The sequence below is a fragment of the Narcine bancroftii genome, chromosome 13 (genome assembly GCF_036971445.1).
Source record: "Narcine bancroftii isolate sNarBan1 chromosome 13, sNarBan1.hap1, whole genome shotgun sequence".
Classification (NCBI taxonomy): domain Eukaryota; kingdom Metazoa; phylum Chordata; class Chondrichthyes; order Torpediniformes; family Narcinidae; genus Narcine; species Narcine bancroftii.
The window spans coordinates 65,476,422-65,494,850 of record NC_091481.1 but is presented as its reverse complement, the minus strand read 5'-3'; the positions used below and the strand labels follow the sequence as shown (position 1 = coordinate 65,494,850).

The window sequence follows — 18,429 nt, the reverse complement described above, 5'->3', positions numbered from 1 at the left end:
CTGTTTCTTTTCTGATGAAAAATTGGGCCTCAGCTTTCAGCTGGATGATTGCACATCTGCTTGACATTGTCTTCAGAGGTGTGGTGGAAAGTGAGCTGACTAGCTGAGTTACAGTCTGGTATGGGAATACCAATGCTCCTGAACGTAAAGCCCTGCAAAAGGTACTGGACACAGCCCAGGACATCACAGGCAAAACCCTCCCCACTATATCTACAGGGAACACTGCCGTCACAGAGTAGCAACAAACATCAAAGACCCACACTACCCAGCACATGCTCTAATCTTGCTGCTGCCATCAGGACAGAGGTATAGGTGCCAAAAGACTCGCACCACCAGGTTCAGCAAAAGCTGCTACCCCTCCACCATCAGAACCTTTAACAACAAACTCAATCAGGGACTCATTTATTTGTGCACTTTATTGATTTTCTTTTTGTTCTCTGTATTGCACAGCCGGTTTGATTACATTCATTATTTGTTCACAGTTCTTTTATTTGTTTACATATTAACACTGTGTACAGTTTATATTTTGCACTACCAATTAGTGGTAATTCTGCCTGGCCCACAGGAAAAAGGAATCTCAGGGTTGTATGGGATGTCATGTATGTACTCTGACGATAAATCTGAAGTAATTCACTATTTCCTAAACAAGGAGAATAACATTTTATTTCCAAATCTGCCTTCTGGTTAAAATGTCTCAGCAATTTGTTTCCTGTTTTTTTTTTGTTTTACAGGGAGAAGAAAATTTCACATTTAGGCTTGTCAAAATTTTCTTTGGGAAACTTCATGCGTGAGATCACCAGCTCCCATCTCATGATTCTAACCTGTCACTGTGTAAAGTGAGCCAATAGCCTCATTATTTGCTTGCTTTACCAGTCTCCCGTTTGCTGATCCATCATCATTTCAAAGCCAAGGCCCTCATTCCCTGGTCCCAAGTTTTAGTCACGTTTGTTTGAAGGAAGACAGACAGTGGAAGAGTTTGGTGACCATTCATCCCATCAGATTTCTGCCAGGTCTATGGGAGGTAACCTACCCACCCTTTTCCCATTATCCTGTAAATTGTTCTCCTTCTGTAAGTCATTTAATTCCTTCTTATTAATATCTCTGCTTTAACAAGCCTCCAAGGTATGTCCTCCAACTCCAAATTATTTATTCCTCAAAAATACAGTTTCTCATGTTGTCTAACCAACCTTATTCCACAAAACACAAAAATCGGCAGAAGCTGTGCTTGTAGTAAAAACACAGAAATGCCTTAGTCACCATGGAGCTAATCGTTGACTTCAGGAAAGGAAAGCCAGAGGTATACAATCCAGTGATCACTGAGGGAAATCAGAGGTTCTTGGGAATCACCATCTTGGAGGATCTTTCCTTGACTCCAAACCCAGGACTCCACAGGCAAAACCATTGAGAACATCTACGGGGAACGCTGCAACAATCATCAAGGATCCGCACCACCCGGTGCAGACATCAGGAAAGAGGTGTAGGTGGCACAAGACTCGCACTATCAGGTTCAGGAACAGCTGCTCATCCTCCACCATCAGACTCCTGAACGACAAACTCAATTAGGGACTCTTACATGTGAACTTTATTAGTTTTCTTTTTGTTCTCTCTGTTTTGCAGTCAGTTTGTTCACAGTTCTTTTATTTGTTTATGCTGTGTACAGTTTATTTTTTGCACTACCAATTAGTGGTAATTGTGGCTTCCCCGCAGGTAAAAGGAATCTTGGGGGGGGGGGGGGGGAAGGGGGCCATGGGTGAAGGGGGCTGGTTTATGCCATGGGTGGAGGGGGCTGAGTTTATGCCATGGGTGGAGGGGGCTGAGTTTATGCCATGGGTGGAGGGGGCTGAGTTTATGCCATAGGTGGAGGGAGCTGAGTTTATGCCATGGGTGGAGGGGGCTGATTTATGCCATGGGTGGAGGGGCTGGTTGATGCCATGGGTGGAGGGGGCTGGTTGATGCCATGGGTGGAGGGAGCTGGTTTATGCCATGAGTGGAGGGGGCTGGTTGATGCCATGGGTGGAGGGGGCTGGCTTATCCCATGGGTGGAGGGGGCCGGGTTTATGCCATGGATGGAGGGGTCTGATTTATGCCACGGGTGGAGGGGGCTGATTTATGCCACAGGTGGAGGGGGCTGATTTATGCCACGGGTGGAGGGGGCTGGTTTATGCCACGGGTGGAGGGGGCCGGGTTTATGCCATGGATGGAGGGGTCTGATTTATGCCACAGGTGGAGGGGGCTGATTTATGCCATGGGTGGAGGGGGCTGGTTTATGCCATGGATGGAGGGGTCTGATTTAATGCCACAGGTGGAGGGGGCTGATTTATGCCATGGGTGGAGGGGGGCTGGTTTATGCCATGGATGGAGGGGGCCGGGTTTATGCCATGGATGGAGGGGTCTGATTTATGCCACAGGTGGAGGGGGGGGGCTGGTTTATGCCATGGATGGAGGGGTCTGATTTATGCCACAGGTGGAAGGGGGGAGGCTGGTTTATGCCATGGTTGGAGGGGGCTGGTTTATGCCATGGATGGAGGGGTCTGATTTATGCCACAGGTGGAGGGGGGGAGGCTGGTTTATGCCATGGTTGGAGGGGGCTGGTTTATGCCATGGATGGAGGGTCTGATTTATGCCATAGGTGGAGGGGGGGGGTGGTTTATGCCATGGGTGGAGGGGGCTGAGTTTATGCCTTGGGTGTTGGGCCCGGGTTTATGATACGGGCCGAGAGGCGTGGAGTATGTGTTTGACAATCCGCCCTCACGCACCAAGGATCTCCAGCACTCACCCTTGCCCCACTCTCCCTCAGACGTTCGACGCCCTCCATCCGCCGCCATTTTGGTGCCCGATTTCTTCCCCAGGCGTCACACACGCTCGAGCTAATTGGTTTATTTCAGGCGGGAAGCTCGACCCGTTCAGAGGTGATTGGCTCCGGCGAACGCCATTCAAAGAGAGGCGAGCGCATTGGATCGGAAGAGGAACGGACGGAAGGCGGCGATTGGCTGGTTTGAAAGCGGGCGGCCGGTGAGTGGTGGGAGCGGTTGTCCATTACGGGCGTTGTCCGCCATTTTGTGGCGACGTGAGGAGAGCCGGAGTGCGAGGCAGAAAACTCGATGTACACGGGGGAAGTCACCAGGTAAGGCGGGCGCCCGGGGACGTGGAGGGAGGCCCAGAAAACGGCGGCGATAGTGGCTGGAACGACGATGGTGGCGGCCGGGGTGAGGGGTGGAGGGAGCACAGGCCCACACTAATCTCCCCTCCGATCCCTTCATCCCCCCCCGATCCCTTCACCCCCCGATCCCTTCACCCCCCCCGATCCCTTCACCCCCCGATCCCTTCACCCCCCCGATCCCTTCACCCCCCGATCCCTTCACCCCCCCGATCCCTTCACCCCCCCCGATCCCTTCACCCCCCCCGATCCCTTCACCCCCCCCCGATCCCTTCACCCCCCCCGATCCCTTCACCCCCCCCGATCCCTTCACCCCCCCGATCCCTTCACCCCCCCCGATCCCTTCATCCCCCCCGATCCCTTCACCCCCCCGATCCCTTCACCCCCACCCCCGATCCCTTCACCCCCCCGATCCCTTCACCCCCCCGATCCCTTCACCCCCCCGATCCCTTCACCCCCCCGATCCCTTCACCCCCCCGATCCCTTCACCCCCCCGATCCCTTCAACCCCCGATCCCTTCACCCCCCCCGATCCCCTTCAACCCCCGATCCCTTCATCCCCCCCGATCCCTTCACACCCCCCGATCCCTTCACCCCCCCGATCCCTTCACCCCCCCGTTCCCTTCCCTCACCCCCCCCGATCCCTTCACCCCCCGATCCCTTCACCCCCCGATCCTTCACCCCCCCGATCCCTTCACCCCCCCCGATCCCTTCACCCCCCCCCCCCCGATCCCTTCACCCCCCCGATCCCTTCACCCCCCCCGATCCCTTCACCCCCCCCGATCCCTTCACCCCCCCCGATCCCTTCACCCCCCCGATCCCTTCACCCCCCCCGATCCCTTCACCCCCCCCGATCCCTTCACCCCCCCCCGATCCCTTCACCCCCCGATCCCTTCACCCCCCCACCCCCCCCCCCGATCCCCTTCACCCCCCCATCCCTTCACTCCCCCCCACCAAGATCCCTTCACTCCCCCCCACCAAGATCCCTTCACTCCCCCCCACCAAGATCGCTTCACTCCCCCCCACCAAGATCCCTCACTCCCCCCCACCAAGATCCCTTCACTCCCCCCCACCAAGATCCCTTCACTCCCCCCCACCAAGATCCCTTCACTCCCCCCCACCAAGATCCCTTCACTCCCCCCCACCAAGATCCCTTCACTCCCCCCCACCAAGATCCCTTCACTCCCCCCCACCAAGATCCCTTCACTCCCCCCACCAAGATCCCTTCACTCCCCCCACCAAGATCCCTTCACTCCCCCCACCAAGATCCCTTCACTCCCCCCACCAAGATCCCTTCACTCCCCCCACCAAGATCCCTTCCACTCCCCCCACCAAGATCCCTTCACTCCCCCCACCAAGATCCCTTCACTCCCCCCACCAAGATCCCTTCACTCCCCCCCACCAAGATCCCTTCACTCCCCCCACCAAGATCCCTTCACTCCCCCCAACACCAGATCCCTTCACTCCCCCCCACCAAGATCCCTTCACTCCCCCCCACCAAGATCCCTTCACTCCCCCCACCAAGATCCCTTCACTCCCCCCACCAAGATCCCTTCACTCCCCCCACCAAGATCCCTTCACTCCCCCCACCAAGATCCCTTCACTCCCCCCACCAAGATCCCTTCACTCCCCCACCAAGATCCCTTCACTCCCCCCACCAAGATCCCTTCACTCCCCCCACCAAGATCCCTTCACTCCCCCCACCAAGATCCCTTCACTTCCCCCCACCAAGATCCCTTCACTCCCCCCACCAAGATCCCTTCACTCCCCCCACCAAGATCCCTTCACTCCCCCCACCAAGATCCCTTCACTCCCCCCACCAAGATCCCTTCACTCCCCCCACCAAGATCCCTTCACTCCCCCCACCAAGATCCCTTCACTCCCCCCACCAAGATCCCTTCACTCCCCCCACCAAGATCCCTTCACTCCCCCCACCAAGATCCCTTCACTCCCCCCACCAAGATCCCTTCACTCCCCCCACCAAGATCCCTTCACTCCCCCCACCAAGATCCCTTCACTCCCCCCACCAAGATCCCTTCACTCCCCCACCAAGATCCCTTCACTCCCCCCCACCAAGATCCCTTCACTCCCCCCACCAAGATCCCTTCACTCCCCCCACCAAGATCCCTTCACTCCCCCCACCAAGATCCCTTCACTCCCCCAATCCCCCCACCAAGATCCCTTCACTCCCCCCACCAAGATCCCTTCACTCCCCCTCCAAGAACCCTTCACTCCCCCCCACCAAGAACCCTTCACTCCCCCTCCAAGAACCCTTCACTCCCCCCACCAAGATCCCTTCACTCCCCCCACCAAGATCCCTTCACTCCCCCCCACCAAGATCCCTTCACTCCCCCCACCAAGATCCCTTCACTCCCCCCACCAAGATCCCTTCACTCCCCCCCACCAAGATCCCTTCACTCCCCCCACCAAGATCCCTTCACTCCCCCCACCAAGATCCCTTCACTCCCCCCACCAAGATCCCTTCACTCCCCCCACCAAGATCCCTTCACTCCCCCCACCAAGATCCCTTCACACCCCCCACCAAGATCCCTTCACTCCCCCCACCAAGATCCCTTCACTCCCCCCACCAAGATCCCTTCACTCCCCCCACCAAGATCCCTTCACTTCCCCCCCCACCAAGATCCCTTCACTCCCCCCACCAGATCCCTTCACTCCCCCCACCAAGATCCCTTCACTCCCCCCACCAAGATCCCTTCACTCCCCCCCACCAAGATCCCTTCACTCCCCCCACCAAGATCCCTTCACTCCCCCCCACCAGATCCCTTCACTCCCCCCCACCAAGATCCCTTCACTCCCCCCACCAAGATCCCTTCACTCCCCCCACCAAGATCCCTTCACTCCCCCCCACCAAGATCCCTTCACTCCCCCCCACCAAGATCCCTTCACTCCCCCCACCAAGATCCCTTCACTCCCCCACCAAGATCCCTTCACTCCCCCCACCAAGATCCCTTCACTCCCCCCACCAAGATCCCTTCACTCCCCCCACCAAGATCCCTTCACTCCCCCCACCAAGATCCCTTCACTTCCCCCCCACCAAGACCCCTTCACTCCCCCCACCAAGACCCCTTCACTCCCCCCCACCAAGATCCCTTCACTCCCCCCACCAAGATCCCTTCACTCCCCCCACCAAGATCCCTTCACTCCCCCCCACCAAGATCCCTTCACTCCCCCCACCAAGATCCCTTCACTCCCCCCCACCAAGATCCCTTCACTCCCCCCACCAAGACCCCTTCACTCCCCCCACCAAGACCCCTTCACTCCCCCCACCAAGACCCCTTCACTCCCCCCACCAAGACCCCTTCACTCCCCCCCACCAAGACCCCTTCACTCCCCCCACCAAGACCCCTTCACTCCCCCCACCAAGACCCCTTCACTCCCCACCAAGACCCCTTCACTCCCCCCCACCAAGATCCCTTCACTCCCCCCACCAAGATCCCTTCACTCCCCCCACCAAGATCCCTTCACTCCCCCCACCAAGACCCCTTCACTCCCCCCACCAAGACCCCCTTCACTCCCCACCAAGACCCCTTCACTCCCCCCACCAAGACCCCTTCACTCCCCCCCACCAAGACCCCTTCACTCCCCCCACCAAGACCCCTTCACTCCCCCCCACCAAGATCCCTTCACTCCCCCCACCAAGACCCCTTCACTCCCCCCACCAAGACCCCTTCACTCCCCCCACCAAGACCCCTTCACTCCCCCCACCAAGATCCCTTCACTCCCCCCCCACCAAGGTCCCTTCACTCCCCCCCTCCGGTCCCTTCACTCCCCCCCTCCGGTCCCTTCACTCCCCCCCCTCCGGTCCCTTCACTCCCCCCCCTCCGGTCCTTTCACTCCCCCCCCTCCGGTCCCTTCACTCCCCCCCCTCCGGTCCCTTCACTCCCCCCCCTCCGGTCCCTTCACTCCCCCCCCTCCGGTCCCTTCACTCCCCCCCCTCCGGTCCCTTCACTCCCCCCCTCCGGACCCTTCAACCCCCTTTCCTCTTTGCACCAACCACCGATTCCCCTGTCTCCCCTTTCCCCAATTTCTCTTTAATCCTTCCCATTTCCCTTCCTCTCATGCCCGCCATACCCATTTTCCTTTCCCTCATTCCCAGGTCCTCTCCCTTCCTCCCCCCCGCCATTCCCCTCCCTTCCTCCCCCGCCATTCCCTCCCTTCCTCCCCCGCCATTCCCTCCCTTCCTCCTCCCGCCATTCCCTCCCTTCCTCCTCCCGCCATTCCCTCCCTTCCTCCTCCCGCCATTCCCTCCCTTCCTCCCCCCGCCATTCCCTCCCTTCCTCCCCCCGCCATTCCCTCCCTTCCTCCCCCCCGCCATTCCCTCCCTTCCTCCCCCCGCCATTCCCTCCCTTCCTCCCCCGCCATTCCCTCCCTTCCTCCCCCCGCCATTCCCTCCCTTCCTCCCCCCGCCATTCCCTCCCTTCCTCCCCCCCGCCATTCCCTCCCTTCCTCCCCCCGTCATTCCCTCCCTTCCTCCCCCCCGCCATTCCCTCCCTTCCTCCCCCCGCCATTCCCTCCCTTCCTCCCCCCGCCATTCCCTCCCTTCCTCCCCCCGCCATTCCCTCCCTTCCTCCCCCCGCCATTCCCTCCCTTCCTCCCCCCCGCCATTCCCTCCCTTCCTCCCCCCGCCATTCCCTCCCTTCCTCCCCCCCGCCATTCCCTCCCTTCCTCCCCCCGCCATTCCCTCCCTTCCTCCCCCCGCCATTCCCTCCCTTCCTCCCCCCGCCATTCCCTCCCTTCCTCCCCCCGCCATTCCCTCCCTTCCTCCCCCCGCCATTCCCTCCCTTCCTCCCCCCCCGCCATTCCCTCCCTTCCTCCCCCCCGCCATTCCCTCCCTTCCTCCCCCCGCCATTCCCTCCCTTCCTCCCTCCCCCCCGCCATTCCCTCCCTTCCTCCCCCCGCCATTCCCTCCCTTCCTCCCCCCGCCATTCCCTCCCTTCCTCCCCCCGCCATTCCCTCCCTTCCTCCCCCCGCCATTCCCTCCCTTCCTTCCCCCGCCATTTCCTCCACCCGCCATTCCCTCCCTTTCTCCCCCCGCATTCCCTCCCTTCCTTCCCCCGCCATTCCCTCCCTTCCTCCCCCCCGCCATTCCTCCCTCTCTCCCCCCGCCATTCCCTCCCTTCCTCCCCCCGCCATTCCCTCCCTTCCTCCCCCCGCCATTCCCTCCCTTCCTCCCCCCCCGCCATTCCCTCCCTCTCTCCCCCCGCCATTCCCTCCCTTCCTCCCCCCGCCATTCCCTCCCTTCCTCCCCCCGCCATTCCCTCCCTTCCTCCCCCCGCCATTCCCTCCCTTCCTCCCCCCGCCATTCCCTCCCTTCCTCCCCCCGTGCCATTCCCTCCCTTCCTCCCCCCGTGCCATTCCCTCCCTTCCTCCCCCCCGTGCCATTCCCTCCTTCCTCCCCCGTGCCATTCCCTCCCTTCCTCCCCCGTGCCATTCCCTCCCTTCCTCCCCCGTGCCATTCCCTCCCTTCCTCCCCCGTGCCATTCCCTCCCTTCCTCCCCCCCGTGCCATTCCCTCCCTTCCTCCTCCCCGTGCCATTCCCTCCCTTTCTCCCCCGTGCCATTCCCTCCCTTCCTCCCCCCGTGCCATTCCCTCCCTTCCTCCCCCCGTGCCATTCCCTCCCTTCCTCCCCCCGTGCCATTCCCTCCCTTCCTCCCCCCGTGCCATTCCCTCCCTTCCTCCCCCCCGTGCCATTCCCTCCCTTCCTCCCCCGTGCCATTCCCTCCCTTCCTCCCCCCCGTGCCATTCCCTCCCTTCCTCCCCCCGTGCCATTCCCTCCCTTCCTCCCCCCCGTGCCATTCCCTCCCTTCCTCCCCCCCGTGCCATTCCCTTCCTTCCTCCCCCCGTGCCATTCCCTCCCTTCCTCCCCCCGTGCCATTCCCTCCCTTCCTCCCCCCGTGCCATTCCCTTCCTTCCTCCCCCCGTGCCATTCCCTCCCTTCCTCCCCCCGTGCCATTCCCTCCCTTCCTCCCCCCGTGCCATTCCCCCTCCCCTTCTTCCCCCCGCCATTCCCTCCCTTCCTCCACCCGCCATCATCAGTGGATCCCTTCCCTTTCCTACTTCATCGCCAGTTCTAACCATACCCCGCTTCTCCGGTGCTTCTCTTCCTCCTCATTCCCCACCCTCTATCTCTGGTTCCCCTCCTCCTCCTCATTCCCTATCCCCGTTTCCCCCTCTTCCTCTCACCTCGCCCCCACCCTTTTCCCACTTTCTCTCCTCCCCATTACTTGATGGATGGTGATCAATAATCGGAGTCATGCCAGTAATTTTCTGAGACACCAATGAGAAAACTTGCATTTATTTAGCATCTTGAATGAATTAGGATGCCCAACGTGCTTTGATGAAGATCAAAACAACATTTAACATTGCAAACTTCAAAAACGGATTCATTTTTAGGGACGACGAGTTTTAAGAAATGTGGTAAGAAAGGGAGGTATTTAGATGTTGCAGATGGTGGTGTGGAAAGGCGCCCTCCCTTTCACAGGCAAATCTAAATTTGAGAGATTCAAACCATAGAACATTTCCCCTCATTTCACCCCTCCCCACCCCCCAGACCGATTGCATCCTTCCACCCCACCCTGCACAGGATCCACTCCTTTCTTCACTCTCCCTTTCCCCCCCCCCCCCCCCCCCCCCACGACCATTCTAGTCTGTGGTAAACTATTTTGCTGCCTTGTCCCACTGAACTGCATCCAATCCAAAGCCCTCCATACCTCTCTCATCTGTATACTTGTCCAATTTTTTCTTAAATATTAAAATTGAGCCTGCATTCACCACTTAAGCTGGCAAACTCCCACTGCTCTACCAACTTCAGTAGAAAATGCCAAGTTGTACTTTGTCTATACCTATCATCATTTTGTATACAGGTCGTCCCCAACTTATGACCATAATGGGGACTGAAGAATCTGTCAGATCTCGGAATGGACTAAGTCGGAATTGTACCCGCGCATGTGGAGTACCAAATTCTTAAAGCAAACTTTTTAAATAAATCTTTTTTTATCTTACATTTGACAATAACAACTTAAAGCTTCCTGAATTTGTTGATTAACCTTGGTGCATCTTTCCACATTCTGGTCCATGTTTACCTTGTTAGTCAGCATTCCAAGGTCCCAAGGTTGGGCACGGCCATCTTGATTCCTGTGGGCGAGTCTTCGGTGGTTTGCATGTTGGGAGTTTGGTTGGCACATGCTCGAGAGTTAAGCGCCCTAACGATATTAAAATTGCATCCTTAATTCATGCATTCGCCAACTGAACTACAATAAGAGAACCCACCGTGCATGAGCCTACCGAAGATTCGCACAGGAATCAAGATATCCACGCCCAGTCCTGGGACCCTGGAACGCTGATTAACAAGGTAAGTACACCCATTTTGGCTCTTGCAGGCCCTGTATTCCTGTTATAGATTGTGAAATACAACATAAACCAAGTAAATGTTATATTCTTTTAAAAAATTTGGTCGTATGTGAGGATGGTCATAAATTGCAAGTAGGGGACTACCTGTACTTTTATCAGATCCCCCTTGTTCTACACTTCAGGGGATAAAGTCCTAACCTGTTTATCCTTTCCCTGTGACTGCCTGAAGTGCCGGCAACACCCTAGTAAATCTTTTTTGTGCTCTTTCAATCATATTGATATCTTTCTTGTCATTGGGTGACCAAAACTGCTCTTGTACATAGCATCCCCACACATAAATTTATGAAGGCCAATATGCCAAAAGCTCTCTTCATTCCTATGTACCCCTGATGACACTTTCAGGGAATTAAGTATTTGTATCCCCAGATCTCTGTTTAACTGCACACCTCATTGCCCTACCATTTACTGTGTATGTCCTTTCTTGAATTGTCATTCCAAAATGCAACCAGATCAGGATATTTTGGTCTTATCTGAATGTTAAACTGGCAATAAGTTAAGGCCACAACCCTATCTACCTGTGATGCTGCATTATTGGTCCAGGAGCTAGGTTACATCTGCAAGCAGAAGTCGTTGGGTGAACGGGAGTTGGGACACAGGCAGTTAGTGTGATTTTTAAAAAAATGTATGAGTTTAGTTTATGAACCAATTTAATATCCAGTTTCTACAAGTTACATTCTCCATGTATATCGCAGTTTGGTGCTAACCATTTGCCGCCATGGGAGCAGTTATAAGGGCTCCACTTACTTATTAACTGTACTCCGCTTCAGGCAATTCAATTCGTGTTTGTCCTCTCTGACCTGAATTTAAAACAATCTCCTGATTCCAATTAAGGTCTGCAACAGTCAGCTCCACAGGCCTAGTTCATTCTGCTTTGTCAGATATAGTTTTTTTAAAATGAATGTTGGCAACTCACTGTTAAATTTTGTTGTGTTTAATAGGAAAGTAGCAATAACACTAGCATATCTCTAAAAGTTGCAGTGACTACTGAAATCAGATTCAGATTTATTGTTAGAGTACATGACATATACAACCCTGAAATCCTTTCTTCTGTGGTCGAGGCAAAATTATCACTTGGTAGTGCAAAAAAAACCTGTACACATGAACATAGGTAAACAAATAAAGAAATGTAAAGAGGGGAAAAAAAACAAAGTGCAAACATAAGAGGCCTTAAGTCTGAGTTTGCCATTGAGTCTGGAGATGGTGGGGTAGCAGCAAGTTCCTGAACCTGGTGGTGCGAGTCTTGTGGCACCTATGCCTCTTTCCTGATGGTGCCAGTGAGAACGGAGCCTGTGCTGGGTGTGGATCCTTAATGATTGCTGTTGCTCTCTGATGTTAGCGTTCCTTGTAGATGTTCTCAATGGTGAGGATTTTGCCTGTGATTTCCTGGACTGTTTCCACTACCTTTTGCAGAGGGCTTTATGCTCAGGGGTATTGGTGTCCCCATTACCAGACTGTGATACAGCCGGTCCAGTACACTTTCCACCATACTTCTATAGAAATTTGCCAGTGTTTCCGATGTTATACCAAGCCTTTGCAAACTCCTGAGGAAGATGAGGCACTGATGTGCTTTCTTCACAATGGCATTAGTCTGTTAGGTCCAGCAAAGATCCTCCTTTCCACCTCTGATTTCCCCCAATGATCATTGGGTCTTACACATCTTACACAACCCAATACCATGGTACAGTCAGCAAATTTGTAGATGGTTTTGTTGTCGTAATGTTATGAGACCAGCAGCAATAGAAATTCACCAAGACAAATGGTTACTTAAACAAAAGTTGCTTTTAATTATCTTTAAGCATGAACACAGGATCAAACTCTAACTTGATACTTTTAATTTAACCTAACCCCCTTCTAATTCTAAGAGCATGTGTATGTAATATGTGTGTAAGTTCAGAAAAGATCTTTGATTCACAATCTAATCTCACTTCTCACTCCTCCAAGTTCACTGGTTGCAGGCAATTCTTATACTGTGCATAGAATTTAACATTTATGAATTTCACCAGGCTTTGGTGCTTGAAAGGTAAATGGTTATTGCTCAGGAAGATTCTTGTCGGTTTTCAGAGAGAGATTTGTTGCTCGTTGGACACCCACATTCCTTCTGATCAGCCACTTCAGTGTCTTGCCGAAGAAACTTGCCCCATCAGGGTTTTCCAGATGATAACCTCTTTCTTTCAGGTCATCACAGAGTTCCTTTTTGTTTTAAATATTTCGTGAAACATTATACAGCCACCCATCTCCTCTTGTATGGACCACAAGGAATTTGAACAGGCTGAACTAAGAACTCACAACTCATCTTCAAAATGGGGTTTTTCCACAAGCTTGCCATGTTCCAGTCCCAGCTGCTGCTGCTGAACTGTAGAACTCAATTCTCTCTAAAAGAAAACCACTCTGCACTCAGACAGACTGAGTGCACCAGACTCAGTTGCTTTCCAAAACAATAATCCATTACTCCACAGCATGTCCAATTAACACCTACTTGTGAAGTCCTTATAGGCATTCTTCAAAGTTTTTGCAAAGGCACTCAGAGCCTGGACTGTCTGGCTTGAGAAGACCTCTGGCATTTTAAATGAGATCTATTTTGAAGTGTTAATTAATCTCCTTTTAAAAAATGTCTATATTCAATATAAAATATAACCTAATCCGCCACACGATCATAGGTGTAAAGCTAGTAGAGCAGGGGGCTAAGAATATAGCCCCGTGGTGCTCTGTCCGGTACTGGTGGAGATGTTCTTACCAATCCTTATTGTGGACTCGGTGAGGAAATCAAGGATCCAATTACCCACTGGGGTGTTGAGTCCCAGGCCTTGGAGTTTGCTGATCGGTTTTGAGGGGATAATGTAACTACATTAGTTTTAAGGCTTGAAGAACTGTGGTTCCCTGGGAAATGTTTTCAATTTGCTAATCAGAAATCAAATTGGTCTTATTTAATTAGAGGTAAATTTGTCAATAAATATAAATGAGGGGTGGTGTTCTAATCAGCACTGGTAATTTTGTTAACTTTACACAATGGGCTTCCACAAAATCTATTGTTGGTAAGAAATCCGAAATAAATCTTGCAGACCGAGTTCAGCTGAGTGACAACTAAGTGTTGTAACTGCTACTTTTCTAAACTGAGTGTATGGAAAAAGAACACTTAACCATTCACCCACATTTGTTCATTAAAAACTATATATAATTGCATGTTACTGTTCAATTTTAGTGTTAAATTAATTGGATTCAGATGTTCACATGTCTGACTTGGAATTAATTATTCAGTCTCTGTTACCTGAGCTACAATGCATGATGTTTTGACCACTTGTATTTCAGGCTATTGGTGTGATGGGTATTTCATGAAAATTGAGTTGGTGTTGTATGTGTAGAGTATTGCGCTTTGTCAATTCTGGGTGAAAAGCAATGTTATAACTGTCAGGTTTTGCCAAAAGCCATGCAGATCTCGTCAGTTTCCTAGGATTTGTGACACACGCCTGAATATTAAGTGGAAATCAGCATTTCAGTAGAAGGCACCAAACTTCACCTAGTTCTTTGGATGAACTATTCTTCCTTTAAGTTCTTCGTATAAAAATCAAAGTTTGAGAATTTTTATGCACACTTGGCAAAGCTTATGCTGAGGAAGCATTCATAATTTACTATGAATCGTATATTTCAGTGTATTAATTTTCTTTTCAGTGTTTGGCTAATTGAAAGCCTTGGTAAACTACATAATATTAGTAATGTGCATCTTAATGTTACATTTCTGTTCTTGTTTAAAGAAATTTAGCTGAGCAATGATGCGCCGCGATTCCTGTCCACTTGACTGTAAAGTCTATGTGGGTGACCTGGGAACCAATGGAAACAAGACGGAGCTGGAGCGTTCATTCAGCTACTATGGACCCCTGAGGAATGTGTGGGTTGCACGGAATCCTCCTGGCTTTGCGTTTATAGAGTTTGAGGACCCTCGTGATGCAGCAGATGCTGTTCGAGAGTTGGATGGCAGGTATGGATCTAGTTATGACATCAACAGATTTAACACAGCAGTCTCGAAGATCTGCCACTCCATTATCAGACACCAAATGCATCAGACAAAGTAGTTTCAATGCAGTATCGCAAGGTAATTTGTGCGAAAGTTCCTCTCTTAGGCCTCACAGGTTCCAGTTTCTAATCTGATTCTGAAAGATGTCACCTGTCTGTACAGTCATGCTTTTCAATTTTTTTTCTTCTTGCAACAGTTACTCGCTCACATTTGGAAATTGCTGGTTATCGGCATGTATTCTGCTTAAAATCCCTCCTCAATGGTTACATTTAAAACTAGGATTTCCTATTGCATTTGAAATTAAAGAGCAATTTATATCTGTAACATTCTCTTGAGAACTTTCGTTGACCATTTAGTAGCAGATAGAATTGATAGGCTTTGGAAATATACAGGGAAGTTTGGGAGGGGATAAAGTAAAGGTTGGGCAAAAGGAGAGATTGAATGGTAAAAGGGTGTTTATGAAATAAGTAAAGGTTGGGCAAAAGGAGAGATTGAATGGTAAAAGGGTGTTTATGAAATAAGTAAAGGTTGGGCAAAAGGAGAGATTGAATGGTAAAAGGGTGTTTATGAAATAAGTAAAGGTTGGGCAAAAGGAGAGATTGAATGGTAAAAGGGTGTTTATGAAATAAGTAAAGGTTGGGCAAAAGGAGAGATTGAATGGTAAAAGGGTGTTTATGAAATAAGTAAAGGTTGGGCAAAAGGAGAGATTGAATGGTAAAAGGGTGTTTATGAAATAAGTAAAGGTTGGGCAAAAGGAGAGATTGAATGGTAAAAGGGTGTTTATGAAATAAGTAAAGGTTGGGCAAAAGGAGAGATTGAATGGTAAAAGGGTGTTTATGAAATAAGTAAAGGTTGGGCAAAAGGAGAGATTGAATGGTAAAAGGGTGTTTATGAAATAAGTAAAGGTTGGGCAAAAGGAGAGATTGAATGGTAAAAGGGTGTTTATGAAATAAGTAAAGGTTGGGCAAAAGGAGAGATTGAATGGTAAAAGGGTGTTTATAAAATCTAAAGTTATCGGTTTAAAGTCAAAGTTCAGATTTATTGGCATATACTGCATCAAAGATATCCTGGACGGAAACAGGTCCAGATGATCCTCACCAATCACATTTCCATCCTGAGCACAGCTCCATGTGCAGGTCAGGAAATCGGAGATAAAGCAGAAAATGCGGCCCATAGAATTTATACTTATCAGCAGTACCAAAGACTATTCAAGAAAAGAGACGCATACAGAAAGAGTGCAAACAAACTATAATTCAAATAATAAACATTCAATAATAAATATGCAAAGTATGAGTTCTTAAATGAGCCTCTGATTGAATTTGTTGCTGAGGAGTCTGATGATGGAGGGGTACAGCAACTGTACCTTAGTCTGATGGTACGAGTCTTGTGGCAGCAAGAAAGAGGTATAGGTCCTGGGTGGTGTGGATCCTTGATGATTCCAAATTCAGTATTCAATTTTCTCAGTGCCTGGGATGTATCCACTATCTTTTGCAGGGCTTTCCACTCAGGTGTATTGGTGCTGCCATCTGTGCCATTATGAAGCCATTTTCCACAACTCGAAGTTTGCCAAGGTTTTCGATGTCGTACAAAACCTCCGCAAGGCAAGCTCTTGAGAAAATTGGGGCACTGACCTGCTGTCTTCACATTTGACATTCATGTGTTGGGTCCAGGAATGGTCCTCCGAGGTGGTGACTCGCAGGAATTTAAATTTCCTCACCCTCTCTACGTCCCATCGCCAATGATCACTGGATTGTACACCTCAGTTTTCCCTTCCTAAAGTCCACAACCACCTCCTCCATTTTAGTGACATTGAGTGTGAGGTTGTTTTAGTAGAAAATGGGTCAGTTTGGATTATTCCTTTTTTTCAATATTTTTATTAACATTGAAATTTCACATCCAAAACTACAGAGTACAAATGGATATATTGTAGCGGCAGCTCCACTGGTCCTGAAATAACACAACCAGACGGGTTGAGCTCAGTGAGCAGACTGGTTTATTGCAGGCTGCTGAGCTGCACTTATACTCCCAGCCCGGACCTGGCTGAGAACCGCGCTGGAAGGTGCTGACGTCATCTGGGCATCACGTGGTCCACCAGCGCGGGCCTCTGAGCCCCGTGCTGGAAGGAAGGGAAACCCCCGACAGCGCCATTTTGGTCGGCTACCCCACCGCGTGGCTTACAAGCTGGGCCGGTTCGCCTGCCTTGTGGTGAGCCGCCACACAGCCCCCCCCCCCCCCCCACCAGAACCGGCGCCATTGTCCTTTTTCGTCGGGTGGCCTCGCTTCTTGGGCTGGGCAACGACCACAGGTTCGGTGGGACCGAGGTGCGCTGGCTTCTGCCTGTCCATGGTAAACAGCTCCTGCCTGCCGCCCATGTCCAGCGTGAATATCGGGCCCTGCTGAACGAAAACTTACTCCGTGGAAAGTAGTTGTCCGGGATCATGAGACTGGGTGGGTGCCATACCTGGGTGGCGGTGGGGGTTCGAGCAAGTCCAAGCGTGTCCTGAGGTGAGGAAGCAGTTCATGCGGCGACCGCTGGGGATTGTGAGGTGTGTTGACGAACTCACCAGCTAGTGCCAGTGGCACACCGTCGACTAGCTCAGCTGATGACGCCTGCAGATCTTCCTCAGGAGTGGAGCGGATGCCCAGGAGCACTCAAGGCAATTCGTTGGGACCAGTGAGGCGGGCTATGAGTGCCGACTTAAGGTGGCGGTGTAGACGATCGACCAGTCCATTGGCCTGCGGGTGGTAGGCCGTGGTGCGGTGTAGCTGAATCCCCAACCTGTTGGTGAGCTGTGCCCAGAGCACAGATGTGACAGAAGACCTGCCTGTGCCACTGCTGGGGAAACCACTGGCCGCGGGGTGCCCAAGGAGACATCGCACAGGATGGTTCTTTCGCCGCTCAGAGTCGGGAGGTCTTGGAACTGCAGGCCTGTGATGGCGGTCTTGAAGGCCCTCATCTCCTCATCAGACTTCTGGTCCCAGGTGAGCTGGTCGAAGTCGAGGCCGGGCGTTAGCGCCCAGATGGCTGGTCACGAGTGCATCGGCAACCACATTGTCCTTCCCCACCTTGTGCCAAATGTCGGTGGTAAATTCCGACATGAAGGAGAGGTGACGCTGCTGGGGGACCGACCAGGGATCCTTTGCCATCGCAAGTGCCTGGGTGAGGGGTTTGTGGTCAGTGAAGATGGTAAAAGTCCTCCCCTCCAAAAAATAGCGGAACTGCCGCACCGCCAGATACATGCCCAATAACTCGCGGTCGAAGACACTATACTTGCGTTCCGGCGGGTGGAGCAGGCGGCTGAAGAATGCCAGCGGCTTCCAATGTCCATTCACCAGCTGCTCCAGGACGGTACAGATGGCTGTGGCAGAGGCATCGACAGAGAGTGCAGTATGCAGGTCGGTGTGCGGGTGGGCGAGCATGGTGGCCTTTGCGAGGGCATCCTTGGTGGCCTCTAAATCGGTGCAGGCTTCTAGGTTCCAAGGAAGCATTTTGTGCTTGGCTGCGATGAGGGCAAATAGCGGCTGCATGATGCGTGCAGCTCCTGGGATGAAGCGGTTGTAAAAGTTTACCAAATCTGCGAACTCCTGCAGTCCCTTGAGGTTCCGGGCGTGGGAACTCCCTGATAGTGGCAACCTTCGCAGCAGTGGGCGTGGCTCCTTCGGCCCAGGAACTGCATGGACTTTCCTGAACTGGCACTTGGCCTGGTTGATGGTAAGACTGAAGTTGGCCAGTCGGGAGAAAAGGGCACGTAGATGGGCCTTGTGTTGCGTCTGGTCCTTGCTGGCGACGAGGATGTCATCCAAATAAATAAAGACTAAATCCAAGTCCCTGC

The 18,429-nt window shown here is 52.4% G+C and overlaps 1 protein-coding gene and 1 long non-coding RNA gene across 3 annotated transcripts in view; one reads left to right on the top strand and one right to left on the bottom strand.

Annotated features, from left to right (window-relative positions):
* Positions 1-398: 398 nt before the first annotated feature.
* Positions 399-2,856, bottom strand: LOC138748967 (uncharacterized). Its single transcript, XR_011348336.1, has 2 exons — positions 2,777-2,856; positions 399-1,542 (listed from the first exon to the last, which is right to left on the bottom strand). It is a non-coding gene; the product is annotated as an uncharacterized lncRNA (long non-coding RNA).
* A 178-nt stretch (positions 2,857-3,034) lies between these two features.
* The window catches only part of LOC138748553 (serine/arginine-rich splicing factor 3-like), a 37,347-nt gene continuing 21,952 nt past the window's right edge, over positions 3,035-18,429 (top strand). The window contains exons 1-2 of one of the 2 annotated variants that reach the window (XM_069908957.1): positions 3,035-3,124; positions 14,337-14,560. In XM_069908957.1, the coding sequence (XP_069765058.1) occupies positions 14,352-14,560 (209 nt within the window). In that variant the 5' untranslated portion in view covers positions 3,035-3,124; positions 14,337-14,351. Of the gene's footprint in view, positions 3,125-10,437; positions 10,529-14,336; positions 14,561-18,429 lie in introns of those variants that run through there. The other variant, XM_069908958.1, reaches the window with a different exon arrangement.